Here is a 23,451-nt window from a genome sequence, read left to right on the forward strand (position 1 = left end):
AATACAGATAGGTAGAGTTTTAACAGAGAAATCAGAAAGAAAAACATTTTACTTTAGAAAATATACTGTTCAATAGGAGTCAGTGAAGGTCACCAGCTTGTATTTTCCTCATTTCAAGATGTCTGTGTTTGTGATGGATTGAAAGACTGAAAATGACACATCAGTTTCTGTTTCTTAGTTTAGAGTGTGATCTGACATGCAGGAAAAAAGAGACAGATCATCAGCAGCACTCTGTCTGAATCCTTAGATATAATGTCTTTATTCCTTTAATCAAAAATATTTATATCAGCCAATACTTTCTGCATACGTTCTCACATCACAGTAATACATACTCTGTATACAGTCAGTACATTCATTAGGAGGAAAAAACTGAATTATGCAAGCCTATAATCACTCCAGTACAATCAAAAAACACAGTTCTGAAACACTGCCATGGAGAAAGGTAAAAGACTGCTCAAAAAAGGTCATTGTGTAGAAAATCACAATCAGAAAAATACCAACAAAGATGCCAGAAGCGTCACTTGTACATTCATGGATATATCGTTATAATACTGTGCTGTATGTAAATATATTCATCATGACTGAGTATAAATACATATTTGATTTCATACATTACAGGTCCTATGGCACAAACACTTTTTTAAAAGCTCCTTTCTGTCTGACACAGACGTTATGTATGCACACACACACACGCACACACACACACACACACACACACACGCACACACACTGCAGAGCTACGCAGGTCGAGAGAGATGGAGAGGAAACTGAGCAGAGCAGGATGTGTGAGAGAGAAAATAGAATTTTACCCTCTGATTGATTTATGTTTGCTTATCTTTTTAATATCTGGCTGAACAAAATATAGATCCTGTGCTTTTTTTTTCTCTTCATAATGTGGAAGATTTCTTGGCATCACCTCCTCCCCCTCACACACTCCCCCTCTACTTGCTCCCAAGAGCCTCACGTGGGAGACCAAGCGACACCTGCATGTGACACTCTTTCAAGCCCCCCAACTCATCCCTTTCGTTTTGGTTTCCCAGCATGCCAGCCTGTTTCCCTGGAGGCCGCAGGAGCGAGGCGCTGGTTCTCGCATAAATGTCACATTAACATGGCTGAAACACTGGATGGGGTTAACATGTGAAATAAATGTCATGGCAATATTGATCTGGCATGAGCTCCTCAGGCTGACGCCCAAATAATTTTCGGTGAGTTCATTTTCTTGATGATCACAGTCTAATCATTAGGCTGTATTGGTTAGGATTAAAGCACATTTTAGTGCCTTTACAGGAAATGAAATGTCCTGCTGGGCATGACTGGCAGTCAAGGAGCTCGCTGAGTGATTACTGGTTATCGACCTTTTGGACCTTTATCTCATCACATCATGCTCGACATCCACCAGCATCAGCTGAAGGTTCTTAACTTCATGGATCAATTTTCTGATGAGAAATGATGGTTCGATGTGCTCAGTATGCACATGTAGCGCAAAGGACTTGAAGGTAATCAGTTAACGAGTAAAAAAAGAACGCTTGTGAAATTAACTTTGAGCAAGTGCATTTGACTTAAAGTGGGAGGAAGGAGGGAGGAGTGGGAGGAGTACACAGCGAAGGAGGTGAGGAGGAAGTGGCAGTCGGTACTCCCTTGTTCACTTTGCAATTTTGAAGAAAATCAATTTGTGGGGGAACAAAGAAATGGGAATTTAGAGGAGCCGGTTATGGCCTGGGTGCTCAATTGAGCTGAAAAGAGTTTGGAAGTTGGAGAATTAGGTTTACTCTGATTAAAGTGATCTGTGATGGGAAAAGAAATTGGAAAGAATATCACATAAACTAACAGTTAGAATCTGTGCAAATACAGCACTTGCAAAAAAAAAAAAGTCTTCAAATGTAGCTCTGACAGGAAATTGAAGAAAGTTTTCCATTTTTTCTAGACACAATTCCTATTTCATCTTAACTATTCAACAGTTATATTGCTGAGATTGTTGGGGTTTGGCCAAAACTTTAAATCCTTGTGGGGTGAAGGGCCAGCAGTTGTAATGGGGCAAAATAACACTTGTGGAATAAGGACTTCTTAATTAATCTGCTACTCTTATATATTTAAGTGTGTAAGTGTTTTGTTTTTGTTGATGTTTAAATTTGGTCCTCTTCCCACTTCTTCAGCTTCCAGTAAAGGGCACATTTTGACTTCATTTATGCTAACAACTAATTTTAAGATGAACAATCATATGAGTGTTGCATTGGCCATGTGAACTGACCACAAAGCATTACATTTGTTAAATCCTTATCTTAAATGCAGACTTTGACTGATGCATGAGGCGCCAAGCTGAATCTGGCTGCATTCAGATCAGCTCTGTGTGGGGAAAAATGCAGCCCTCTCAGTTACTTTGTGAACACTTCATTTCTACTGTTTACCTAGTGGTCATAAGGATGAAAAATAAAATCGCTGGTGTCAGAATAACTTTCCAGAGCTGTAAAATCCTGTGAGTGAGTACTGCACATTGCTCCGCAGTCTCTTAGGAGCCTTCAAATGTTACTCAAACTAGATTTCCTGTATTTCATATCTCACTGATATCTGAAGCAACGCATCCCCACTCATGCTGCCCTGACTCACCGAGCGAGGCTGCAGTGTGAATTATGGTCTGTTGGTGGCTGAGCTGTATGTGCTTTAAATGATTGGTGGTCTTTAATTTTATCTTTTTAATTATTCATCTTCTACACTCATCTTATTATATGTCCATTACAGCACAAAACACCAGACAGTTTTTAAGAAAATCACAATTTAACCTAAATATAAAACCAGCAAGAAAAGTATAAACATGTGTAAAATGTCTTTGATAAGTCCGCTGGTTTAGATTATATTATTTAAGCTGCATAAACAGTCGGACTTAAACTTGCCGAGTCACCATGTCACCATGCATGCTTCAGCAATAAAGTTCCTCAGTTAAATGTTGTTTTAACGGACATGAAAAATGGCCCAAACTATGAAACCCTTGGCCTGATTTTCAGCTGCAGCCAGTTTTTGCTGTAGTAGTTGCTATGGTGAGAATAAGAGCAATGACGCACCTCCAGTCGCCTCCTGAAGTGTCTGAAACCTTTGAGCGTTCAACAAGAGTTTGGAGGGCATGACTTTATCAGCTGTGACAGACACACCAAGCATTCATCAGATTTAAAGTCTTATCCATTAAAAAAAAAAAGGGCTGATCCATCCAGGTGAGTATTAGGAGAAATCTGCCCTTTGGCACAGCTCCATTCTCACGAGATAGATGAACACTGCTAATGCCCCAAGGTGTCTGCAGAATGGATGTGCATTGATCTCAATGTGCTCTGTGTGTGGGCAATACAGCGGTGTTTGTGTGTATGTGTGTGTGCGTGTGTGTTCACATTTATGGTTTGTTACCAGGCAGGACTCGGGCAGCGCTGAGAAAAAGTTGATGTACGTGCCTGTTTCGGTGTAAAATGTTACTGAACTGCCATCATCCAGCAGCAGAGTGAGCCGAGCTGAAATGTGTCACTGTGGCCCTGAGATCAAATCCACTGCTGCATGATGGGACAGAAAACCTTGGACGGGGAAACAAACCGAAAGGAAGAAGAGCAGATTTTTCCATCCTCTCTATCTCTCTCTCTTTTCTCTCATTCTCTCAGTAAGCTAAAGGGTTAAAGAGATGCTCAATTACATTCATTATATTCATCCAGATAATGGCTAACGGTAAGTCATCAAGGACCATTAATAGTTAATAGAGGACTATCTACGAATAGCAGAAATTTCCTCCTCCTAATATTGGAAATGTGATTACTAGATTAATGACAACTTGGAGCCAAAGTGACATATTTCCAAGTCATATTTTTTTGTCTCGTATTTGTCTTGTATTTTTGCGAAGCTACAATAACAGTCAAGTCTACCATTAATAAATATTTAACCAACAATAAGCAGTGTCTACTCGTCCTACCACAATCTGTGAGCTTGGATGTGAGATAACTTCCATAGCGAGCGCCGACGTGTAGGTGACCTGCGCTGCTAGGATGAACTCAGCACACACGGAAGGAAAGTCTTGGAGGGCTGTTCATTTTCTAAAAGCCCATATTAGCATGCCTTTGAGACTCCTCTGCATATTAAACCAGAAATGACGCTGCACTGTTTTACATTGCTTGAGAGACAGTCAGAACTGTGGGCAGTGGACACACCGTCGGTGGCTCTGCCTGAGTGAATCACCCCTTCAGGTGAGATGTTTAGTGCCCAGACTCTGACTGGATCTCTGCTTCCTGGAAACGACTCCCAGTGGACAAAGACGCAGCTGTTCACAGCTCTTCACCGCTGGCGGCAGTGTGCAACTACCATAAAGAAACCAATGTCACCAGGCATTTGATGCTTCACCAAGGATTCATCCAGTTGTCAGTTTGTACTTTAGAGCTGTTACAAACGGTGCCTCATAAAAGTCAGAGATAGATGGTGGTGATATCCCTTCATCAGTCTGTGAGTCTGGAGTCACTCACTCAAGCAGCAGTCACTCACCTACAGTACCTTTATTTTTTTGCATGGAGGAAACAATCAACATCTATTTGATGCTGGTCGCTGCTTTTGTGAATACTGTGAATACCTGCTGTTTGCTTTTCCACCTTGCTAGCCTACCACTTTGTTATCGCTCAAAGATAGCTAAACTGCCACCTCTGTGCTCTCTGGGCGTGTTGACATTTTCAAGCCTCAAAGAGTCCCATGTGGGAAAAGCTGGTCACCATGGAGACAAAGCCCAAATTTGTCCCCCAACGGTTGCGGGTTGGGGGCAGCTGCTGGTGGCTGAGGACTTAAGAGGAAATGCAGATGGGCTTTCCATTTTTGTCGTACTGGTACACCAGCATCTTGATGCAGTGGGAGTTGGCTGGTGAGATCCAGGGGCTGCTTGTGATGGAAAAGTTGTGGCTGGCATAGAACGGGGGCGGCTGCTTCCGGCAGTGGACCAGAGCCCGCAGCACGTTGGCCGCCATGCCCCGGAAACGCTTGCTGATGAAGCAGTAGAGGAAGAAGTTGACACCGGTGTTGAGCAATGCTAGCATGTTTGCCAGATCAGTGAGCATGTGGAGCAGTCGGCCGGCACCTTGTGAGGCCGGAGGAGGGGAGTAGAAGTGGTAGAGGATCATGAGGGTACGAGGTGCCCACAAAACAGCGAAAATAGAGGTGATGGCGAGGAGAATGGCGGTGGTCTTGCCGGTTGAGTAGCCACGCAGACGGAAGCAGCTGCGGCGTCTGCGCAGCTTGCGAACGATGACGGCGTTGAGGGAGAAGAAGACAGTGCAGGGAAGGAGGTAGACGGTGGCGCAATGGGCCCACACCAGGACATGCTGGGCCACGGTTCTCCTGTTGCCTTCTCCTCCACCACTACTACTACCACCACCACCACCACTGCCCACCCCAGGCAGGCTGTGCCACAGCTCAGGCCACCAGTAATAAGGAGCTGCAGAGAGCAAGCACCCAATATACACGGCAAATATCACCCTTCGTGTGCGGGCTGGGTAGGACACCGTATGGTAGCGCAGTGGGTGGCAAACAGCGATGTAACGGTCAATGGTGAGAGGCACGGTGATCCAGATGGAGGTGTGGATGGAGGAGAACTCCAGAACCTGCACCGCACTGTTGAGTGACGGAGGCAGCGGCGTGGCCAGAATGAAATCCTCCAATATAAAGTCGACAAAAACAATGAGGAGCAGGACTAGGATGTCGGCGGCTGCCAGAGCCAGGAGATAGTTGTAGGAGGACTTCTGACGACGCAGCACCAGCTGGGACAGGATGACCACCGTCAGGATGTTAGCTAGGAGGAGGAGGACGGAGGGGAGGAAGAATGGTGAATGAAAGTAGACAGGTGGAGGAAATAGGGGAGTGATGGGAAAGCGAGAAGTATGATGAGATTGGAAAATGAATGGGCACAGGTTAGGGCAGGGAAGGAAACAGAAAAATTGAGTGTTAGTGGGCTGGCAATTGAAAAGAGATGCAGCGTACTGAAGCTGTGGCTAACACACAAATGTAACTGCACTTGCAGAAACACACAGTACAATACACAAACACAAAGATTAGGAAAAGAAATATTTAAATTATGTGGGAGCTCCATCACAGCTACTGAACAGATCAAGGAGCATGCCAGGTGAACTCTTTGCCACATTTTCTTTCAGTTTCAGCCTGCTCCACGCAAACCAAAATCAAATCTGTTATCGTTCCCAGTCAGTGTTTACTATGTTCAACCAGCTCTCCTACTCTGTAATCCTTCCCCTGTTTATTGCTCCCTTCCCTTTCCCCCTTCATCTACACCTGCTGTGTAATTCCAGCGGCACCTGCCTTTGCCTTTGGCCAAATTGTTATCGCTAATAAAGAGTAAAGCCTCAACAAAAACAGGAGGGCAACGTGCAGCATCACAGCCTTGGCAATCTGCTGAGTTCACTTCTCCCTGCCGCCGGCAATTCAGCTCCTAAAACAAAGCACAAAGACACCCCATCTCTCCCTGTCGGCCTCTCTTTTTCAACCTTCACTCCAGATCCCCAGCATATACCATCATACCTTCTCCTCCATGTTGCCAAATGAAATGTTTCCCTGGCCTCCCTCTGCTTATTTAGTCCACCTCGCTTTCTTTCACAGGGCACTTAAGCAGCCCAGGAGGGGGACCACTACCTTCTTGGTTTTTTTTGCCAAGTAGAACGTGGACGCAAAGGTGTGGAAGTGATTTATCCCACTGCTGCTTTTACCAAAGCACGGTTTATGTGCAGCTGCCTCAGACAGGAGGAGCACAGCTTTCTGCTTCTCACGTGGAACTGCAGTCAGGCAATTGAATTGAACAGGCTCATTACACGTCTCCTTTATTTGTTGTCCTACTCTGTCCTCTGTCCCCCCCCACCACCGTCGCTGCAGGTGCATATTATTCCCATCCCAGAATATTCCCATCATCATCGTCACCTTTCCCAAGCCTGGAGGAGACGGCAAACAAGATGCTGGCTTTGCGTACACTGTAGTGTTGCTGGGACGTAGAAACCTGGAGCACAGAACAGTAAAGACAATTTCTAAATTACTTCAACTACTGAAGTACTGTGATGTACTGTACGGTACGCTGTATGCCATCATTGTCCAATGAAAGCATCCTCATTTAAGATGATTAATAGCTTTTTATGACTTGACAAAAATCTCATTCCTCTTTGTCTCATAAAAAATGCTATAAAAACAACTGGATTATCTAAGAAATCGTCTGTGACCAATCTTGCTGTGCTCATTTCTCTCTTCTCAGGTGTGCTAATGTGCCCTAGCCACAATTTCTGTCAATTTTTTCGACGGAACGTGGACTTAACACGCCTGATGGAAATTGTGTGTGAACTTCAATCATGTGATAATAGGTGATGGTGGATGGGGCGCAGGTCATAGCTGCCTCTGATGAGACAGTGTTTGGTGTTGGAGGTCACTGGTGTCCTACAGTCCATCATGGGTGCCACATCATGGCACCTGATCCAGTACCCAGGACCATTAGACTGTAAGATGCATGTAAAGGCTGACAAAAACCTACATTTTTTACATGCTAATAACTCTTCCTTGTTTTTTTTTTTGTGTACTGCTACCTTTTTTTAGGCCCACTCTTAAGAGCATTTCTTAAGAGTGGCACATGACAGTACATTTATGGTTTAATTAAGATTATTTTGCCACACATATTAATCCAAAAGTCAGGAATGACCCTCAGTATGTAACACTGTCAAATTACTGTTTTCATCAGAAAGTAATGCGTGAACTCTGTTTTCAGGTGGATTTGGAATATGATATTTCATGAAATCTTTATCCGGACCTTTCTATTTCCTTAAGACGACGCTTGTGTGTTAGCACCTCAAGAGCATTCAGTACATGTGTGGCCTGAAGTGTAAAATTCAGACACATTATTTGAGAAAATCAATACATTTCTAGTTATCCAAGGATTTCTATTTCATGCTCTAGTCCTTAAATTAACAACTCACAGTAATATATCCATCCTATACTGTTGCTAACCAGCTCCATTTAGTGAAATGTGCTGGTGCAGCATGAAGCCATGTCCAATCTGTTTCCTCTAAAAAAGATGCCTCTGACATTGATTTGCATCACTGAGACATCAATGCACTTAGCAGCCGTCATTGTCCATACAGTGTACGCCTGTGTGTTTATGTGTCTCTATGTGCAAGCGTGTGTGTTCTTTGGTCTTGTCCCCCTCTGCAGTAATAGATCTGGGATTGGATTAAATATGGCAGCTTGGAGTCTGGTACATCACACTTCACAGCCTCAGCCACTATCAGCTGATTACAAATTACAAAGCCGGCTCCAGATAATGACTAAAGATGTCCTTGCCAGACTGGAGGATGTGCAGCAGAAGACACAAACACATACACACATTCACGCATGTCTGCACATGCACACACAAACACACAGATCATTAGGGATGCACCAATTCATTAACATACAATCTATCAATAAACATAAATGAGATGTCAAAGCAGTTTACAAGGCTTGACAAGCCAATATATGTGTACATGTAGGGCGGCTGGATTACACTACACTCTCCACCATCACAGTCAGCCCTGCTTGTGCACTGCTCTAACCTTTCCACAGGCAAGTTAAATTGCTTTAATGTTGAATCTTAAGTTATTGATTCTTTGGTTTCAGCTACTGGTCATCCAATTTCTTTCTGTTTCTGTCTTTTGTGCTCCACAATCATAGCACATTAATCCAGGATACCCTCAGTTTTAGGTTGACCTTGGACTCAAGGATACAGATGTGGACAATTATGCAGCTTTTAATAACCCTCTTTTTAAAAACTGTGCATGCATGTTATGGAGTGTAATGCTAACTTAGAGAAGTACTGCTATTTCACCTGAAATCCAAACACATACCTCCTACTAAGCTATTGTTACTTGCTCTGCCAGCTACCTACAAGTTAACAGTCAGTGCATTTTTGTGTGATGTGAGGTTTGCTAGTTGCCACAAATCATACTGACTGTATACATTTTATAAGTGAATAGCAGTCTTCAAATCTTCAAATCTTTTCAGTCAGAGGAAACAAGCTATCTGAAGATATAACCTTGGGCTTTGGAGGTCATTCTTCTCAATGCTCTTTAAAATTACTTCAATTGTATATTTCACTGCAATAGCAATTTAATTCGGTGTACACCTGCTGTTTACTGAATGACAAAAAAGTTTGTCTATGTCTATGTTTTTGACTATTTTCCGACGTTTATCAGACAAAAACTAGTAATCAAGGAAATTATTGGCAGAATAACCAATGAAAATGTATGTTTATTTGCAGCCCTTCTGTCTCTTATGTTTTAATGCATTTGTAACTGCCCATAAACCTCCTTGAGAAGTCGTATAATAAACAAAAGTCTAAAACCTCTGATGTGCTGCTCATCTGTCAAGCTACTTAATTTTAGGTTGTTTTTATTTCTTGTTTTCACCCACTGTTTGTCTCTTCTGTCTTTGGTCTGGTCATACTGTCACTTGTACGTGTCATTTCCACACAGTCGCCTGTCAGCATCCACTGATCGTGACACCTGCAGCCTCTCACCCAGTTTATCCAGGAGATAAGCAGGAAAAGTTTGCTGCTAAACTCTGAGCTGCTCAAAAATATCCCGATGGGAATCCACTGCACAATGCAACTCCCCTTTAATCCATTGCTTCACTTTGTCTATTGTAGACCTCTTTCTCTTTCCACATGCTGCTAAATAGAGAGGAGTGAAATGGAAACAGTGAGGTGTTGACTGTCACTGGCTGGGTATTATTCTGTTTGGGCTCCCCAGCGAGACAGGGCCTTCTACAGACAGACAAAAGGGATCCGTGGCGAGCTTGACATTTCCATTTAGCTCTAGCCAGCTTGCACTGGGTTGCCCATTCATTTCAATTGACTCCTGCTCTTTACGTTGTCTCAGGGGCCGGGGCATGGGGAGGGGGACGGCTGGAGCTGGATGGATCTGCTCAGCATTCTGTGGGTATGAGGTGGCACATGTGGCACTGAGGTCTCAGCGGGGACGGGGACAGACGAGTTGGAGGGATGCACACTCATGCACAGAGACGAACACACAAAGAGGCATCCGTGCATGTACACAGACACATGTGCATCTCATGCCTGAACTCACGGAGGTGGAGACAAATTTCCCCCATCTTTTCCTTTTTCTCTGAGAGATAACTCCTCCAGCTGAGAGGGAATTAGAATGACCTGTAGGACAGATAGTGCGCTGCTGTGTGTTTGTCTGTCTGTCTGCATTTGCTTGTGTTTGTGTGCGTTTGCATGGGTGACCCCTTCTGTCCGCTTGTGTGGGAGTGATTTTGTGTCTCGGCTCCCCCTGCTGCTCCTCTAACATAATGAGGGCCATTGACGTTGTTTAGCGGGAAAGGAGAAGGCACAGCGTGCTCCCTGACGTGTGTAACGAGGCTGACTCATCCCACCACTAAAGGGTTGTGTTCAGAACGGCTGTCGACAAACGACACTGCGCAGCTTAACCCCTCCAAACCGGCGGCAAAACACGGGATGCTGCTTCCTCCCTGCACACTAGTCATTAGGTTTCTCATGGGCCTCGTACAACACAGACAGAACACTGTAAAAAAGAAATGATGCCCCCAAAAAACAGAATGACATTGAATACCGCAATTATGGTTTGTTTTTTTTTGTCACGTGGAGGAAATTGAGGTTTGGCTTTGGCGGCTTATCCGAACGCTAATAAGACAAGAGGAGAGGAAAGGAGAGGGGGAAGGAAAATGTGGTCTGAGGAAGGTCACAGAGAGTTAAAAAGAGAGCAGGTTATTGAGAGGGACTGGAGGGGAGGATTAGACGGAAAAACAGAATGAGAAAGAGAGAGAGAGGTACAGAGGAGAGCAGCGAGAGAGTGGGAGGAAAGGAAGAGAGGCAAGAGACAGAGAGGGGGGTGAATATCAAAGCTTGCTTCAAAGGTCACAAGCACTTTGTTCCTGATGACAACCATTTCCCTTTTGTCTTCTCTAAGTGTCAGACCGGACATAAAGCAGGGCGATTCCTTAATTCCCCCGAACAAAAACCAGAAGCACATCCCTGTTACAAAACCAAAAAAAAAAACAAAAAAAAAACATACATTGAAAATCAAGACAAAAAAAACCTGAATTCTCTTTCAAATGAAGCGAAAATCCCCAGTATTGTTAATCTGCATTGAAATGTGACATGCAAATGTGATAATATCAATCAAACACATTTTATTGTGAGCATAAGCCTGATGTGTGGTCTGGGAGTTAATGGGGAAGAAGCTCATAAGAAAAAGACATTTGCAGGGAAGAAAATGCAGCCAGAATGAGGAAAAAGAAAGATATGCACTGAAACAGGATATTTAGGTTCAATGGGCATGGTTAGAGAAGGAGGCTGCTGCTAATGGTATTGATGCTGCTGCAGTGCTCTGCCTCTGCTCACGTCGACAGCTATTCATTTTACGGACAGGCACAGCGAGTCAAAGTTTGGTCAAGATGACTGTCCTTACATCAAGGCTAGCCCCGCTGCCAGTGGTGTGGCATTGCAGACTGACAAACAGGGCTCATAAACAATGCTCACAGTTACAACGTGCCCTTGGACGCTCTCCAAGCTGGTTTTATTAGTCTTCAGAAACAACATGAAAGGTGAAAGTTAGTGAGATACAAGGCAGAAGAGAGAAATGTAGGGACATCAAATGAGCCTCTGAAATAACAGCGCACAACATGCAGGGGTTTGTGTTTGCGGCATGTTCAGCAGCAGTGACTGCGTTTTGTTGTCAGCTGGTCAAACAAAGTCAGCTCTGTCACTGCATCAACAGCATCTCAGATTTATTGCCTCAAACAACACCTCCCGCCTCTCTTGCCTCCTCTGTCCCCCCGCGCCCTCTCTGGCTCGTCTCCCCCATGACAATCTGACACGCTCACCCCCCCCCCCCCCCCCCCCCCCCAAACTGCAGGCTGGAGACAAACCAGAGCTCAAAATCTCAACCTTCTTCCATTTGATTTACTGAAATACTCTTTTCCCTACAGTCCATGCTTCAACACAAATCGCCTTCTTTCCTCTTCATCCAGTGCACACCCCCTAATCTCACACTTTTAGAGTGATACCATCTATTAACAAGACCTCATCCCACTGCAGATGCCCTGTCGCTGATGGAGATTGACAGATCAATAGTCCAAACTGAAAATCGATGGGGCCCATCTCTTCATTAACTAGCGGCTGACATCTGGCCTACGCTGTGACGTGGAACGGGGGGTCGTTAGCGATGAACATCCCTGACCTTTTCCCCTTGGTTAGGTGGATAAGTGGGAGTGGGAGGAGATGTTTTCCAACTCGCATGTGTGCCTGTCACAGCGCTTGGACAGCCGAACAAACTGTGAGATGCTTCAGGAAAGAGGGAAGTAACGCACCAGGGTACCGCAGCGTTCCCGTGCACAGGTGGAGGAGGGATTCGCAGGATGCAAATGGGAGCACAGACACACATCTCTGCAACATGCAACCACTTCTTGTCACGTGCTGCACACTAAGAGCATGTGGTTAACACCCGAGTCAGTTTTAATCATCGGTTGTACGTGCTGACAGATTAATCAGTTGCACATGATGTATATACATACAGTCTAGAACAACATCATTTGCCAGTGCCTGTTACAAATCACCATTTAAAAGGAAAAGATTAACTAAACTAAGCTGAATAAATAACTACAAATGTATAATCATTCAAGAGAAAGAAAAAAAGAATTTAATTAAATCCTCTTAGTGGCTTGTGCCCTCACTATTTTGGAGCACAGACATTTCATTAACATTTGCAAATCCTTCAAATGCTGACATCCATAGGTGATATTCAGGCATCTACAATGGATTTACTCAAGGAATTTAAAAAGTATATTTTCAGGTAAAAAAAAAAAAAGTCTGCCATAAAGAGGTGAAATGTTCAAGTCATGAAAGCAGCTCCACTTGAACATCCTCAACGGGACTAACCTGGCTAAATAAAGGTTAAATAAAAAATCCTGTTAAGTCACACTGAATCAGTCTCCCGGACCACTCAACATACCATACAGTATGTGTCTTAGCACTGAGTGCTTCGGACATACTGTACTGTACAAAGAGCAGGCCTCACGTCTGTAATCCCAGCATGTCGAAGACTGAGGCAGAAAGCCGACTGCTTCATTGTGCTGTTTGCTATGCCAGCACACGTCTGTTCTGTCTCAAGCAGTGTGGTGTGGTGAGAGAGAGAGCGAGTTAGCGATTAATTAAAAATGTGGCAATTCGTCTCGGCTCTGTCGTCTGTGGCTCCCCCACTCAGGGCGCAAAAGGTGCTACTTCACTGGCTCTGCTGTTATTAATCTCTCTCTCTATTACTGCTCTGATCTCTCTCTCTTAACTCCACTCTTCCTCTGCCTCTTCTTCTTTTTCTGGGTGTCCTTTTCTGCCTTATCCCCCAGCCTCCTCTCTGTTCTTCCTATTCTTTGGGTTCATCATTGCCCTCGGTCAAGCAGTAATCATTTCCAACCACTTGACTTCCGTAATCCTTTTTCTCATCACCTCCCTTCATGGCGCTTTTCACCCTGAAATCTGTGCTGTTGATGCGACCCCTCTCCGCCTGCAGCTTAAAGGTCAATAACGTCTGTGAGAAAATATACAGGCACGACGACGTCTGTGAAGCCCTGTTGCTGTTAACTAATGAAAAGCTGGCTGGTAATCAAGGTAACAGCCTCCAATCCATCCAGAGTGTCAAATACGTGTGGGTCTGTAGGTCACACCGCTACTACTCACACACGCCACACTCATGAAACATTCATGATTCAGCTTGAGCGGAACAAGCTGTGTCATAATGATTGAATAAGTTGGCAAACTATCAACCTGCTGTGGTCAAGTCTGCCATTAATTCAAACAACAGCCACTGTAAGATTGCGTTACGCTCTCAGGTTATTGTTACTCAGCTATTAAACAAACAGCCTCAATCACATTTGTAAAGGGACTCAGCAGCAGAATCAAATAAAACTTCCGAGGCCGCGCAGCAGAAACCTTAAATGACAGCAGAGAGAGCTGCTCGTGCATGACTTGATTTGCTGTCCAGGAGAAATAATTAGGCGAGATTTGATCAGAAAGACAGACTTTACTTTTCCTGAGACTGCAAATCTGTGGAGCAACTGCAGTCTTGGCATACAAAAAGCTATTCGCTTTGCATTGCAGATTTGTTTTGAAGCAGAACAGCTTAGGTTGTTGATAACATCTCAGTCCCGGTCTTTGCAAAGGAAAAGGGGTGCAGAGCTATTTGGACTAATAAGACAAGAGTCCCTGATTGTATCGATTAAAGGCATAAACTGTGGGTTCACTCACGTCAACTCTCTTAATAAATCTCACCATAAAAGCAGGGCTAGATTGTAAAACCCTTGAATTATCCTTTAAGTTGTGTGAGTCCAGCATTTCAGTAACTGGCTGAAGCAGGTGGACCTGACAGTGCAGAGGGCTTTCAACACCTGAACCCAAATCTCTGCTTAGGCATCAACACCTTTCCTCTTTCATCCCCCTGGTTTTCTGTCTCACACACACACTCATACACACATATAATGCTATGCACACACCACTTTGCCTCCCTGTGTGAGACTAGGTCAGCACTCATAGATCACGCAGTGGGACGGAGGCAGTAAATGGGTCTGACAGTGACTGTGAATGGACTAATCAGTCAATGGTGAAGACAAGGTGAGGACAAGTAAGTGTCATTAATTCAGGTCATCACAAGGAGCCATGTAACACACTTGTCCCAGAGGTCAAACTTGTGTCATCATTTATACAATTTGTCATGCAACACATAGATCTATAACAACTCCAGATTAACACAAAAAAGATGTGGTTTCGAGAATCACGTGTAAACGGTGCGATTTAATGATGCTCTGCACATACAGTTACTGTTTTTGCTCTTTTATTTAAACAGTGGGTGAATATTTCCACTAAAGAGACAAATGCACAAACAAACTCCGAACAGACAGGCACAAGCGCAGACATATGCATACAAAGTACGTACGCATGTACAAGTGATTGCCACAAGGTCAGAATGACAAATCAACAGTGTGTGTGTGTGTGTGTGCAAACAGTGGCACTCCGGAGCAGCTGTGCACAACACACACTCGCTCAAACCTGCAGACAGGTGCACAACAAATCAAGATGCAAAGCGTGACTCCTGCAACCCTCCGGTGCAGTCTCTAATCACACAAGTCAGCAAATGAACACAGAATGAGACGTGCATGTGATTAGACACACGTGGATAAAACACACACTCGTGTGCACATCTCTTACCCGGCAGCCCGAGACAGAGCAGGACGCTGTAGTAGATGACAGGCAGTGGTCCGAGAGGGCATCCCTGGGCAACCTCAGAGGGATGCTGCCCCGGGCTCCAGGTGCTGCCATTTGGGGAAAAAACAGGGAAGATGTGGCTGTGCTCCATGGCCTCTTCGTCGTCCTCTTCCTCAGCTGAGCTCAGTGTCAAGAAGCCCGGCCACACGAGCAAACCGCCTGGACGCCGGTTTTGGAGAGAGGGTGCTCTGTCCTTGGGTGCCAATCAGCATGAGTGTGTGTACGCGTGAGTTTGCGCGAGACAGCAAGGTTGAGTGTGTGAGAAGGGGGAAGGAATGGAAGAGATGGAGGAGAGAGTGGAAGGAGAGGCAGACAACAGATAGGGGGAGATGCCAGAGATGATATGTGTTAGTAGGTGACAGAAAGGAAGGAGGCGAGAGGAGCAGAGAGAGGAGGCGCGAAGAGGTGAGTGTGAAGGTAGAAGTGGAGAGGGGAGGATGCTGCCTGAGTGTGAGAGCGAGGGGGAATGAGAGTGAGTCGGGAGCGCAGCAGGAGGAGGAGGAGGAGGAGGAGGAGGAGAGAGGGAGGGAGAGAAGGAAGGAGAGAGGAAGGTAGAAGGAGAGCAAGGACACGCTAGAGAGCAGAAAGTGAGGGAGAGAGACGGAGGCTGAGAGTGGAGGCTGCAGGCGGGAGGCTGAAGGTGGAGGGATGCTCAGAGAGAGAGAAAGGCATAACATGTTCCTGTTTGAGGGCAGTGGACACAAAGAGACAATAAAACTGACGAGGAGACAGATGTGACAGATGAGAGAAGATAAATGGAGGGTTAAGTCGACTGTGGAAAAGGATAGAGTGTTTGCCCTTGTCGTATTGTCAGTGTGTCTCTTTATTGTCTTTTTGCAAACGCTGGAGTGCATTCCCACTAACTTGCTTTTGATCATTTATCCACAAATGAATGCACAAGCATGCGAGGCCAAACATTTATCCACAAAGCCTATTTGCATATCATAAACATACCGTATAAATACATGTGACTGGATGCGTGTGCGTGAGTGGGGGTTGGGACTGGCTGCTCAATCTAATTTGCCATGCAGTGTGAACTGTCTGAATCTTCAGCTAAAATGTGTTAATGAGCACAAGGCTGACACTGAAAAACCCAAATATTCCTTCTAAAGAAACACTCCAGTGGCTGGTTCATCGCTGCTGCAAATGCTGTAATTTTCTTTGTGGTTTAATCTGCCAATTTGTACAAAACATCTGTGAGGTGTTTAGGTGGAAAAATGTAATTACAAATGCACAGAAATTTGCAGACCTCGCTGAGCAAAAGCATAACATGCAAATCCATAAAAATCAAATTAATAAACTTTTCTCCAATATCATGTGTTTATTCCCCAAACATCAGCTACAGCACATTGCTTTCGCCAACCTAATGAAGGCAATGTGGCTGAAAACATTTCTGGACTACACGTACAGCATGGGAGAGGACTCAATTAAGAAATTAAGAAAAATAATGTCTTTAAAGTGCTCGTTCATACATGCTAAGAAATCCCAGCATTCAACTTTTAATGTTATGAAAAGGAGAAAAGCATGCAACTCTTTCTGGTGATACTTAACATTTTCTTTCTATGATGCTAAATTAAGTCTTGTGGTCGAATATAAATAAATGTATTAGGTGACACTTTATAATACAGCTCACACTTTAATTCCAGAGTAATTTTAAACACACACGCGCGCGCGTCGGGATAGCATTAATTTGTAATTTCTGTCTGGTCGATATCTCACAGTTTCACAAATTCTTGTGTTGAAAATTTTAATTTAAAAGATAAATAGACCAACCAATCACAGCAGAACGCAGTGGCACCATAGAAATGTGATATAAAGTTTCCATACTTCACTCTGAGTCCTCTGAGAAATAAGCCTGTGGGGATGAAATATTGGACTGACAAATTTGTGCAAAACTTCAAATCTACAATGCAACGATAAGATATGAACTAAGGCCCCGCCTCTGACTGGGTAGGTAGCCAATAACAGTTTAGGATAATGGGGTGGCCAATCAGATTTCAGGATGGCCCATGTCACCTTAGGCCACTCCCTGATCAAACACCTGGATGTAGAGGAAGAATACCAGGGTGTCCATTGTCATGGTGGGCGTGCCCTCCAGTATTAAATTCTAATTCTAATGTTTTATTAGGTTATACCTAATCAAAACTCATGTTTAGTCTAATTTTTGGAACAAACAGGATTTGGAGCTGGTTGCCCCGTGGTACGGTGGGTTTAAAGGGCCAAAACTAAATATATTAAATACATATTTAATTAGATAATTAAATGCTTAAATGCTTAAATGAATGAATAAATGTCTTAATGCTTAAATAAAGTAATAGATGAATAATTGTGTAATTTAGTGTTTAATTGTCACCATAAATATATAAATAAATCACAAATTAAATGAGACACTAAATGTCTCTGTATTTATTTATTTACACATTTGCATATCTCTTTATTCATTCATATATTTATCCATTTATTGATTGATTTATCTATCTATTTGTTTATTTATTTTATTATTATTTACTTTCATTTATACATAACTTACTGCAGTAAAAGAAATAAGTCTTTCAAATTCATTTATCAAAAGGAGGAGGACTGCGCTGCAACTGGTGGTTGAAAATGAATCTGCTGCTTTCGCCAAATTCAAGATGGCAGCAAGCGGTGCAATGAAATCTTGTGTGCCACATTGGTAAATATGTCGGCTGTAGCTGAACAGATGGAGGCAAATGCCAATTCCTGTGCTCTTTTAGATCCGACCGAGGGCAAATTACGTGCTGCATATCCAAAGCTGTTTAGAGTGTCAGAGTGCATCATTAAGAGGCAAATGGGGCAGAGTGGCATCATGTAAATTAAAGTTAAATTGGATTATAAGTGAGGGACCAGCAAGATATAGTGCAGAATCAGCTATCACAAAGGGCAAGCCGGATTTACTTATTTATTTATTAATGCTGTTAAAATGAATGTGTCAATTTTTAAATTAATTTGAAATATTTAACGCATTTGAAAAATGTATGCAATTAACACATTGCTGTCACCAAATTTGCGATTTATTTATTTATGGTGAGACTTAATCATTAAACTGCATAATTCTTCATTTATTTAAGCATTTTGATATAGGATTATGTATTTATTTAAGCATTTTGATATAGGATTATGTATTTATTCAGCATTAGATTATGTGATTTTTTTAAAATTTATTCAAGCCTTCAATTATATGATTATTTGTGTACTTATATATTTAGCTTTGACCACTGAAACCTTTCATATTTATGGAGAGGAAAGGAAAAATAAATTACATTATGCTATAATGCTTTTCACTGATGGATACAGTATGGAAGACTTGTATTGTCATATAAGGATGAAAAACTAATATAATACAGTAATGTAATAATGTAACATATAGATGAAGATGGATCAAACATAGCTAATCTTAAATATTTAATGTATTTTCAAAATAAAAGATTGAAAATAAATACTATTCCTCTGTACATCAAAAATTTAAGATTAGCTATGTTTTATCTGCCTTCATCTATACGTAATTTTATCATATTACTGTATTCTCTGCTATCCATAGCTGTGAGCATGAGAAAGGTAGGTTTGTTTTCTACTCCAGCCCGCCTGTAATGAGCCTCTGCACATGGCCGTGCAGCAGCATGGGCTTTTAGGAATTGCTATATGTGCAGAGAGCAGACATCAGAGCAGCTTTGACATGAGTAAAGTGAAACATCATGTCCATTTAGAGAGCTGTCGGCTGTGTTTCTGCTCTCCCTGTGCCTCTTCAGCACAATCAAGGCCTGCGCCACCTCTCCACAGGTCTGAGGAAACACAACCACACTCTGCTCTGCTGTCTGAGAGAGATACAGTACATCATTTAAAAGGTAGCACATGTGGCTGTGACACAGACCTGAGGGCAGATGAGATTAAAGAGTTTCACACAAAGAAAATGAGAAAGAAGAAAGAGTTTTTTGTGGGTGAGAATAACATGAGTCACTGAGCTTGTGGAAAGCAGAGGATCACAAAAGCGGATCAGGAGCATCTTAACACCTGCTTACAGCTTCAATTATGGCATCTTGAGCCTCCTCTGCCCGTCAGATGGAGAGCCCTGTATGAAAGGAAGAATTAATTACAGGAACTGTATAAGGATGGCTGGCCTGCTTCTGTTGAATGCCACTTGAATCAGATGTAGGAAAGTGAAAGAAAAGAGGGAAGGCAGGCGAGAAGAGTGGAAAGAGGCAGTCGCGTGCTCTTAATTCTCCTTCATGTGAACAAATGAGCTGCGGGGGACGTAGGGAGGGGAGCGCCGCGATTAAGTGTTAAATAAAACATGGCCAGCTGACATGAATTGATCACGGAGAAATGTGGGACAGAGGAAGGTGATTCTTCAAGAGTAGCAAGCATAACTGTGAAAGACCCCCACAGGGGTAGTGCCTGCCTGCTCTCCAGTGCTTAATACAACATCATCATTGGTCCTTGTCACACAAACTCGATTACACCCAATCTTTGGCGCTTTGATATAGGCGTGATTGTGTTGTGTGTGCATTGTTGTTTGTAGTTGGATTCAATGTAGGACATACTGTACATGTGTGAGGGTATTTTTGATGTGCAGCTATAATGTGGCAACCCAAACCAGGGCAGGTGATGGTTTTTGTGTGTTGTTAGTCCTGCAGTGTGCACATAACCCCACCTGACCTCATTTCTTCCTGTGGTGATGTAGGGACGGTCTGTGTCGGTCAGGTGTGTGTGTGTGTGTGTGTGTGTGTGTGTGTGTGTGTGTGTGTGTGTGTGTGTGTGTGTGTGTGTTATTAATCCATTACATCATCATTACAGACATTGTCCAGGGACCTCACACTGTCACATCCTCACCAAACCGAATAATCACATGTGAACATGTTCAAACGTGCAAAACCAAACACGTGTCATCGCTTCAAGTGCCACCAACATGTTTGTGCATTTGTATTTGTACCATGTTTGCATTTATGGTTGGTTATGAAGCAGAGCGGAGCTGATCCTGATCTTGCCCTTTTTGTGTGTGATGCATGCATATGAGAATAACTGAATATCTGGATGTAACACATTAATAATGACAACATATGGGAACAAAACTAAGAGTCTACAGTCAGGGCGACGGTTTGTAAGCCTGTGCATCTGCTCAAATCCATTGCAAGTCGATAGTGCACCATTGCACTTGTCCGTGTCAGGGATCATTTTTCATGAGTTCCTTGTACAGTGGATTGCAGCCAGATTTTAACTTCAGCATGCTGATGTGCACATTGGCAATGCTATTGTGCTTAGCAGATATAATGTTTTCCTTATTGTACCATCTTAGTTAGCCAATTTATTTCCTCAGTCAGGCCTTAAAAAAGAGAGGGAAAATGAGGATGTGACATGAATGCAGAACGGGAAACAAGATAGTAGTTTACAGCTGTGCTTTGAGCTAAATGCTTACTTGAAAGCACGTGCTAATTAGGACAAAACACAAAGTAGCCTACAGCTGAGGCTGATGGGAATATTATTAGTTGGGGTATTTGGTCATAAATTAGACCTGATGATGGTGCATGATGAAAAGCCACGTGCTCAACAACATCATTGCAATTCATCCTCTGGAGGTCATGAGTGCAAAATTTAATGGCAGTCCATCCAATAGTGGTGCTGCTAGCATGACTAACAAGTAAATAACACCAGTAATGAAAGGCAGAGGAGGTAAGATGCAAGGAGAATAATCAAGACTCCAGCATGAAGGGAGTCCCGGGGATTTCGTCCCCAGCCTGATATATCCATCAGAAAGTTGTCGAGTATCAGGTGGCATTAATTATAGATGCCTTCTATGATGGCTGAGCTGTTTGTTAAGGATTCCTGTAAAATTGTACCCTGGATTTGAAGAGGAACGGGTCAGAGAGGTCACACGTGAGCTCCGCTCCGCTCTTTCTTTCCTGCCCCCCTTCAAATTACAGCTGTCACGAGGGGAGAGGGAAGAAATGGGAGCAAGAGAAAGAGAGAGAGAGAGAAGGTGAGAGACAATATGAGAGGGGATGTTGAATAAAACATAACTGAGAGAAAGAGATGGATGACTGTGGGAGATATGCAGAGCTTTCCACCGCTGCTGTTCGCAAGCCAGCCTGTACAGTCCACGCTCTGTCATACACGCCCACAGAGTCAACATATTACTTGCACATGTATGAACACATGCATGCACTCAACAACTCTGCATTTCACCTCAGACCACAATCACTAGGGAAATTATCACAATCGTAATCATTTACACATCTTGCTGCAGCTCTGCAGGCCGGGGCAGGCTCTCCCCCCATCCCCGGGTGAGTCTCCCTGGACTGGGCAGTCCAGCTCCTGCCCCTGTCCAGCACCAGGGACCAGCTGGTCCGAGCAGGCTCTTATAATACCTCTGTTATTAGACTTGGGAAATGGAGACGTTTAACACAGCTGCAGCTGAGACTAAAGCCCCTCGGCCCTGTCTGCAAATTACATTGCTCTCACAAACAGTCCCACTGAAATAAAGCCACATAGGAGGATCTTTGGTTTTGGGAAGCCTTGATGGCCCAGTTTCAGTGGCTCTTATCTTTGTGCGTGTCATCACTTCCACAAAGTTTGATATTAAGTATGCAACAAGTCTGAATTAGTGGCTCATAACTCCTCCTGACTCCAATAAATGTTTCATTCATCTTGCAGCTTTTATTTTTGCTGTAGTTATGAGTCGTAAGAATGTTCTTCATTGTGCACTTTGGCAGAGACCTTGCCAAGGCCTCTCTGTTCTTACTTTCTCAACAGTTTCTATCTAATCCTCCTGTCCACTTTGATTTTCACTCGTCTGCTTCAGCTGATTTATGTAGAGCCCCAATCTGGTCGTTTGCTGTTTGCTGTTGTCTAGACTGATGTGTATTTGTTTGTAGTGAGGCTTCTCCTATTGATCACAGCAGATTGCATCCCATTTTGTTTGATCAAGTGTGCACATCGGAGGTGCTACTGATTCTGATGGCTCTGCTGAGCAGTGATGGTCCTAAATCTGTTTTTTAAATGCACGTGTTTGCCTGGGTGAATCATGTAACACTGCTTTTCTGGCCACATACGCATTGATTTCTGCACAAATACACATATAGATGGTGAACCCAGGCCACAGATTTGGAAGGATGTTCCCAACTAATACCGCTCTCTTCTTGGTCCTTGAAGTAAACACTGTAAATATATGAAATACATTGTTTGAGTTCGTCCCACATTTCACCTTCATTTATGCTTTGGACTGTGGAGGAAGAGGTATTCAGATCCTTTACATAAATAACAGCACAAATACCAACAATACAAAGAGACTTTTCTTGATTTTTTTGGTCAAATGTTGGATAATCTCCCACACTGGTATTGAAATGAAGCCATCTGAGAGGTTTAGAGGAACTTCAAAACTGTACTTGGGTACATGTACTTCATCCACCACTGACTTTGGAGTTTATATCATTTTACTTTTACTTTGAATTGATTCTGTTTTATTTTAGTATATATGTATGTTTTAATTTATTGTGCATTTGTATACTCTGAATACTGAACTGAGCATCTTGGACATGTTCTTTGGGATGAGTAAAGCGCCATATTATCTTATCTTGCAATGGTGGAAAGTAACTAAATACATTTACCCAACTACAGTACTTATGTCCAACTTTTAGGTACTTTAGCATTTCCATTTTATGCTACTGTGTAACTCTACCCTACTACATTTAAAAGGACAATATCATACTTTTTACTCTGGTGCATGCATTTAATAACTTTAATAACTTTTCTCGATCGATCCCTGGAAGGAAAATGGCAGTACCCAGCTCCACCTTCACCTTCTTTTGGTGCTTTAAGTATATTTTGAGGCTGATACTTGTATACTTTTACCTATATTAAATGCATGACTTTTACTTTTAACAGAGCATTTGTGGTATTGTTACTTTTAAGTACAAGATCTGAGTACTTTCTTGTCTTGTGTTTCCCCTCTCTTTGAGCCTGTGATTTTTTTTTACCAAACAACTCTTTAAACTCAACTTTCAGCAGTCTTGCAGGCTGTGTGAGACTGGCCCTGCAGGGAAACACCCTCTCCTGCACGTTAACAGTCAGCTCTGTGTTACGGCGCCCCCTGCCGGCTACTGTCTGTCATTACACGCAGC

The 23,451-nt window shown here is 43.2% G+C and overlaps 1 protein-coding gene across 3 annotated transcripts; it reads right to left on the reverse strand.

The window, feature by feature from the left end:
- Positions 1-238: 238 nt before the first annotated feature.
- On the reverse strand, positions 239-15,724 carry gpr139 (G protein-coupled receptor 139). 3 transcript variants are annotated; one of them, XM_070981251.1, is made up of 3 exons: positions 15,263-15,706; positions 5,408-5,794; positions 239-5,353 (listed from the first exon to the last, which is right to left on the reverse strand). In XM_070981251.1, exons 1-3 carry the CDS (start codon positions 15,408-15,410, stop codon positions 4,794-4,796), a joined length of 1,095 nt encoding a protein of 364 aa, XP_070837352.1. In that variant the 5' UTR covers positions 15,411-15,706; the 3' UTR covers positions 239-4,793. The 3 variants fall into 3 exon arrangements, with proteins under 3 accessions (XP_070837352.1, XP_070837351.1, XP_070837350.1); XM_070981250.1 differs by having other exon boundaries at positions 239-5,356; positions 5,390-5,794; XM_070981249.1 differs by having other exon boundaries at positions 239-5,794; positions 15,263-15,724.
- Between the last annotated feature and the right edge of the window lie 7,727 nt (positions 15,725-23,451).

Source organism: Chaetodon trifascialis, chromosome 15 (genome assembly GCF_039877785.1).
Source record: "Chaetodon trifascialis isolate fChaTrf1 chromosome 15, fChaTrf1.hap1, whole genome shotgun sequence".
Classification (NCBI taxonomy): domain Eukaryota; kingdom Metazoa; phylum Chordata; class Actinopteri; order Chaetodontiformes; family Chaetodontidae; genus Chaetodon; species Chaetodon trifascialis.

Bases quoted from the DNA above. Each gene is read 5' to 3' on its own strand.
- gpr139 (XM_070981249.1), bottom strand. From the start codon at position 15,410: ATGGAGCACAGCCACATCTTCCCTGTTTTTTCCCCAAATGGCAGCACC. The intron at 5,795-15,262 runs GTAAGAGATGTG...TCCTCCTCCTAG, and splicing joins GCTCTGTCTCGGGCTGCCGG to CTAACATCCTGACGGTGGTC.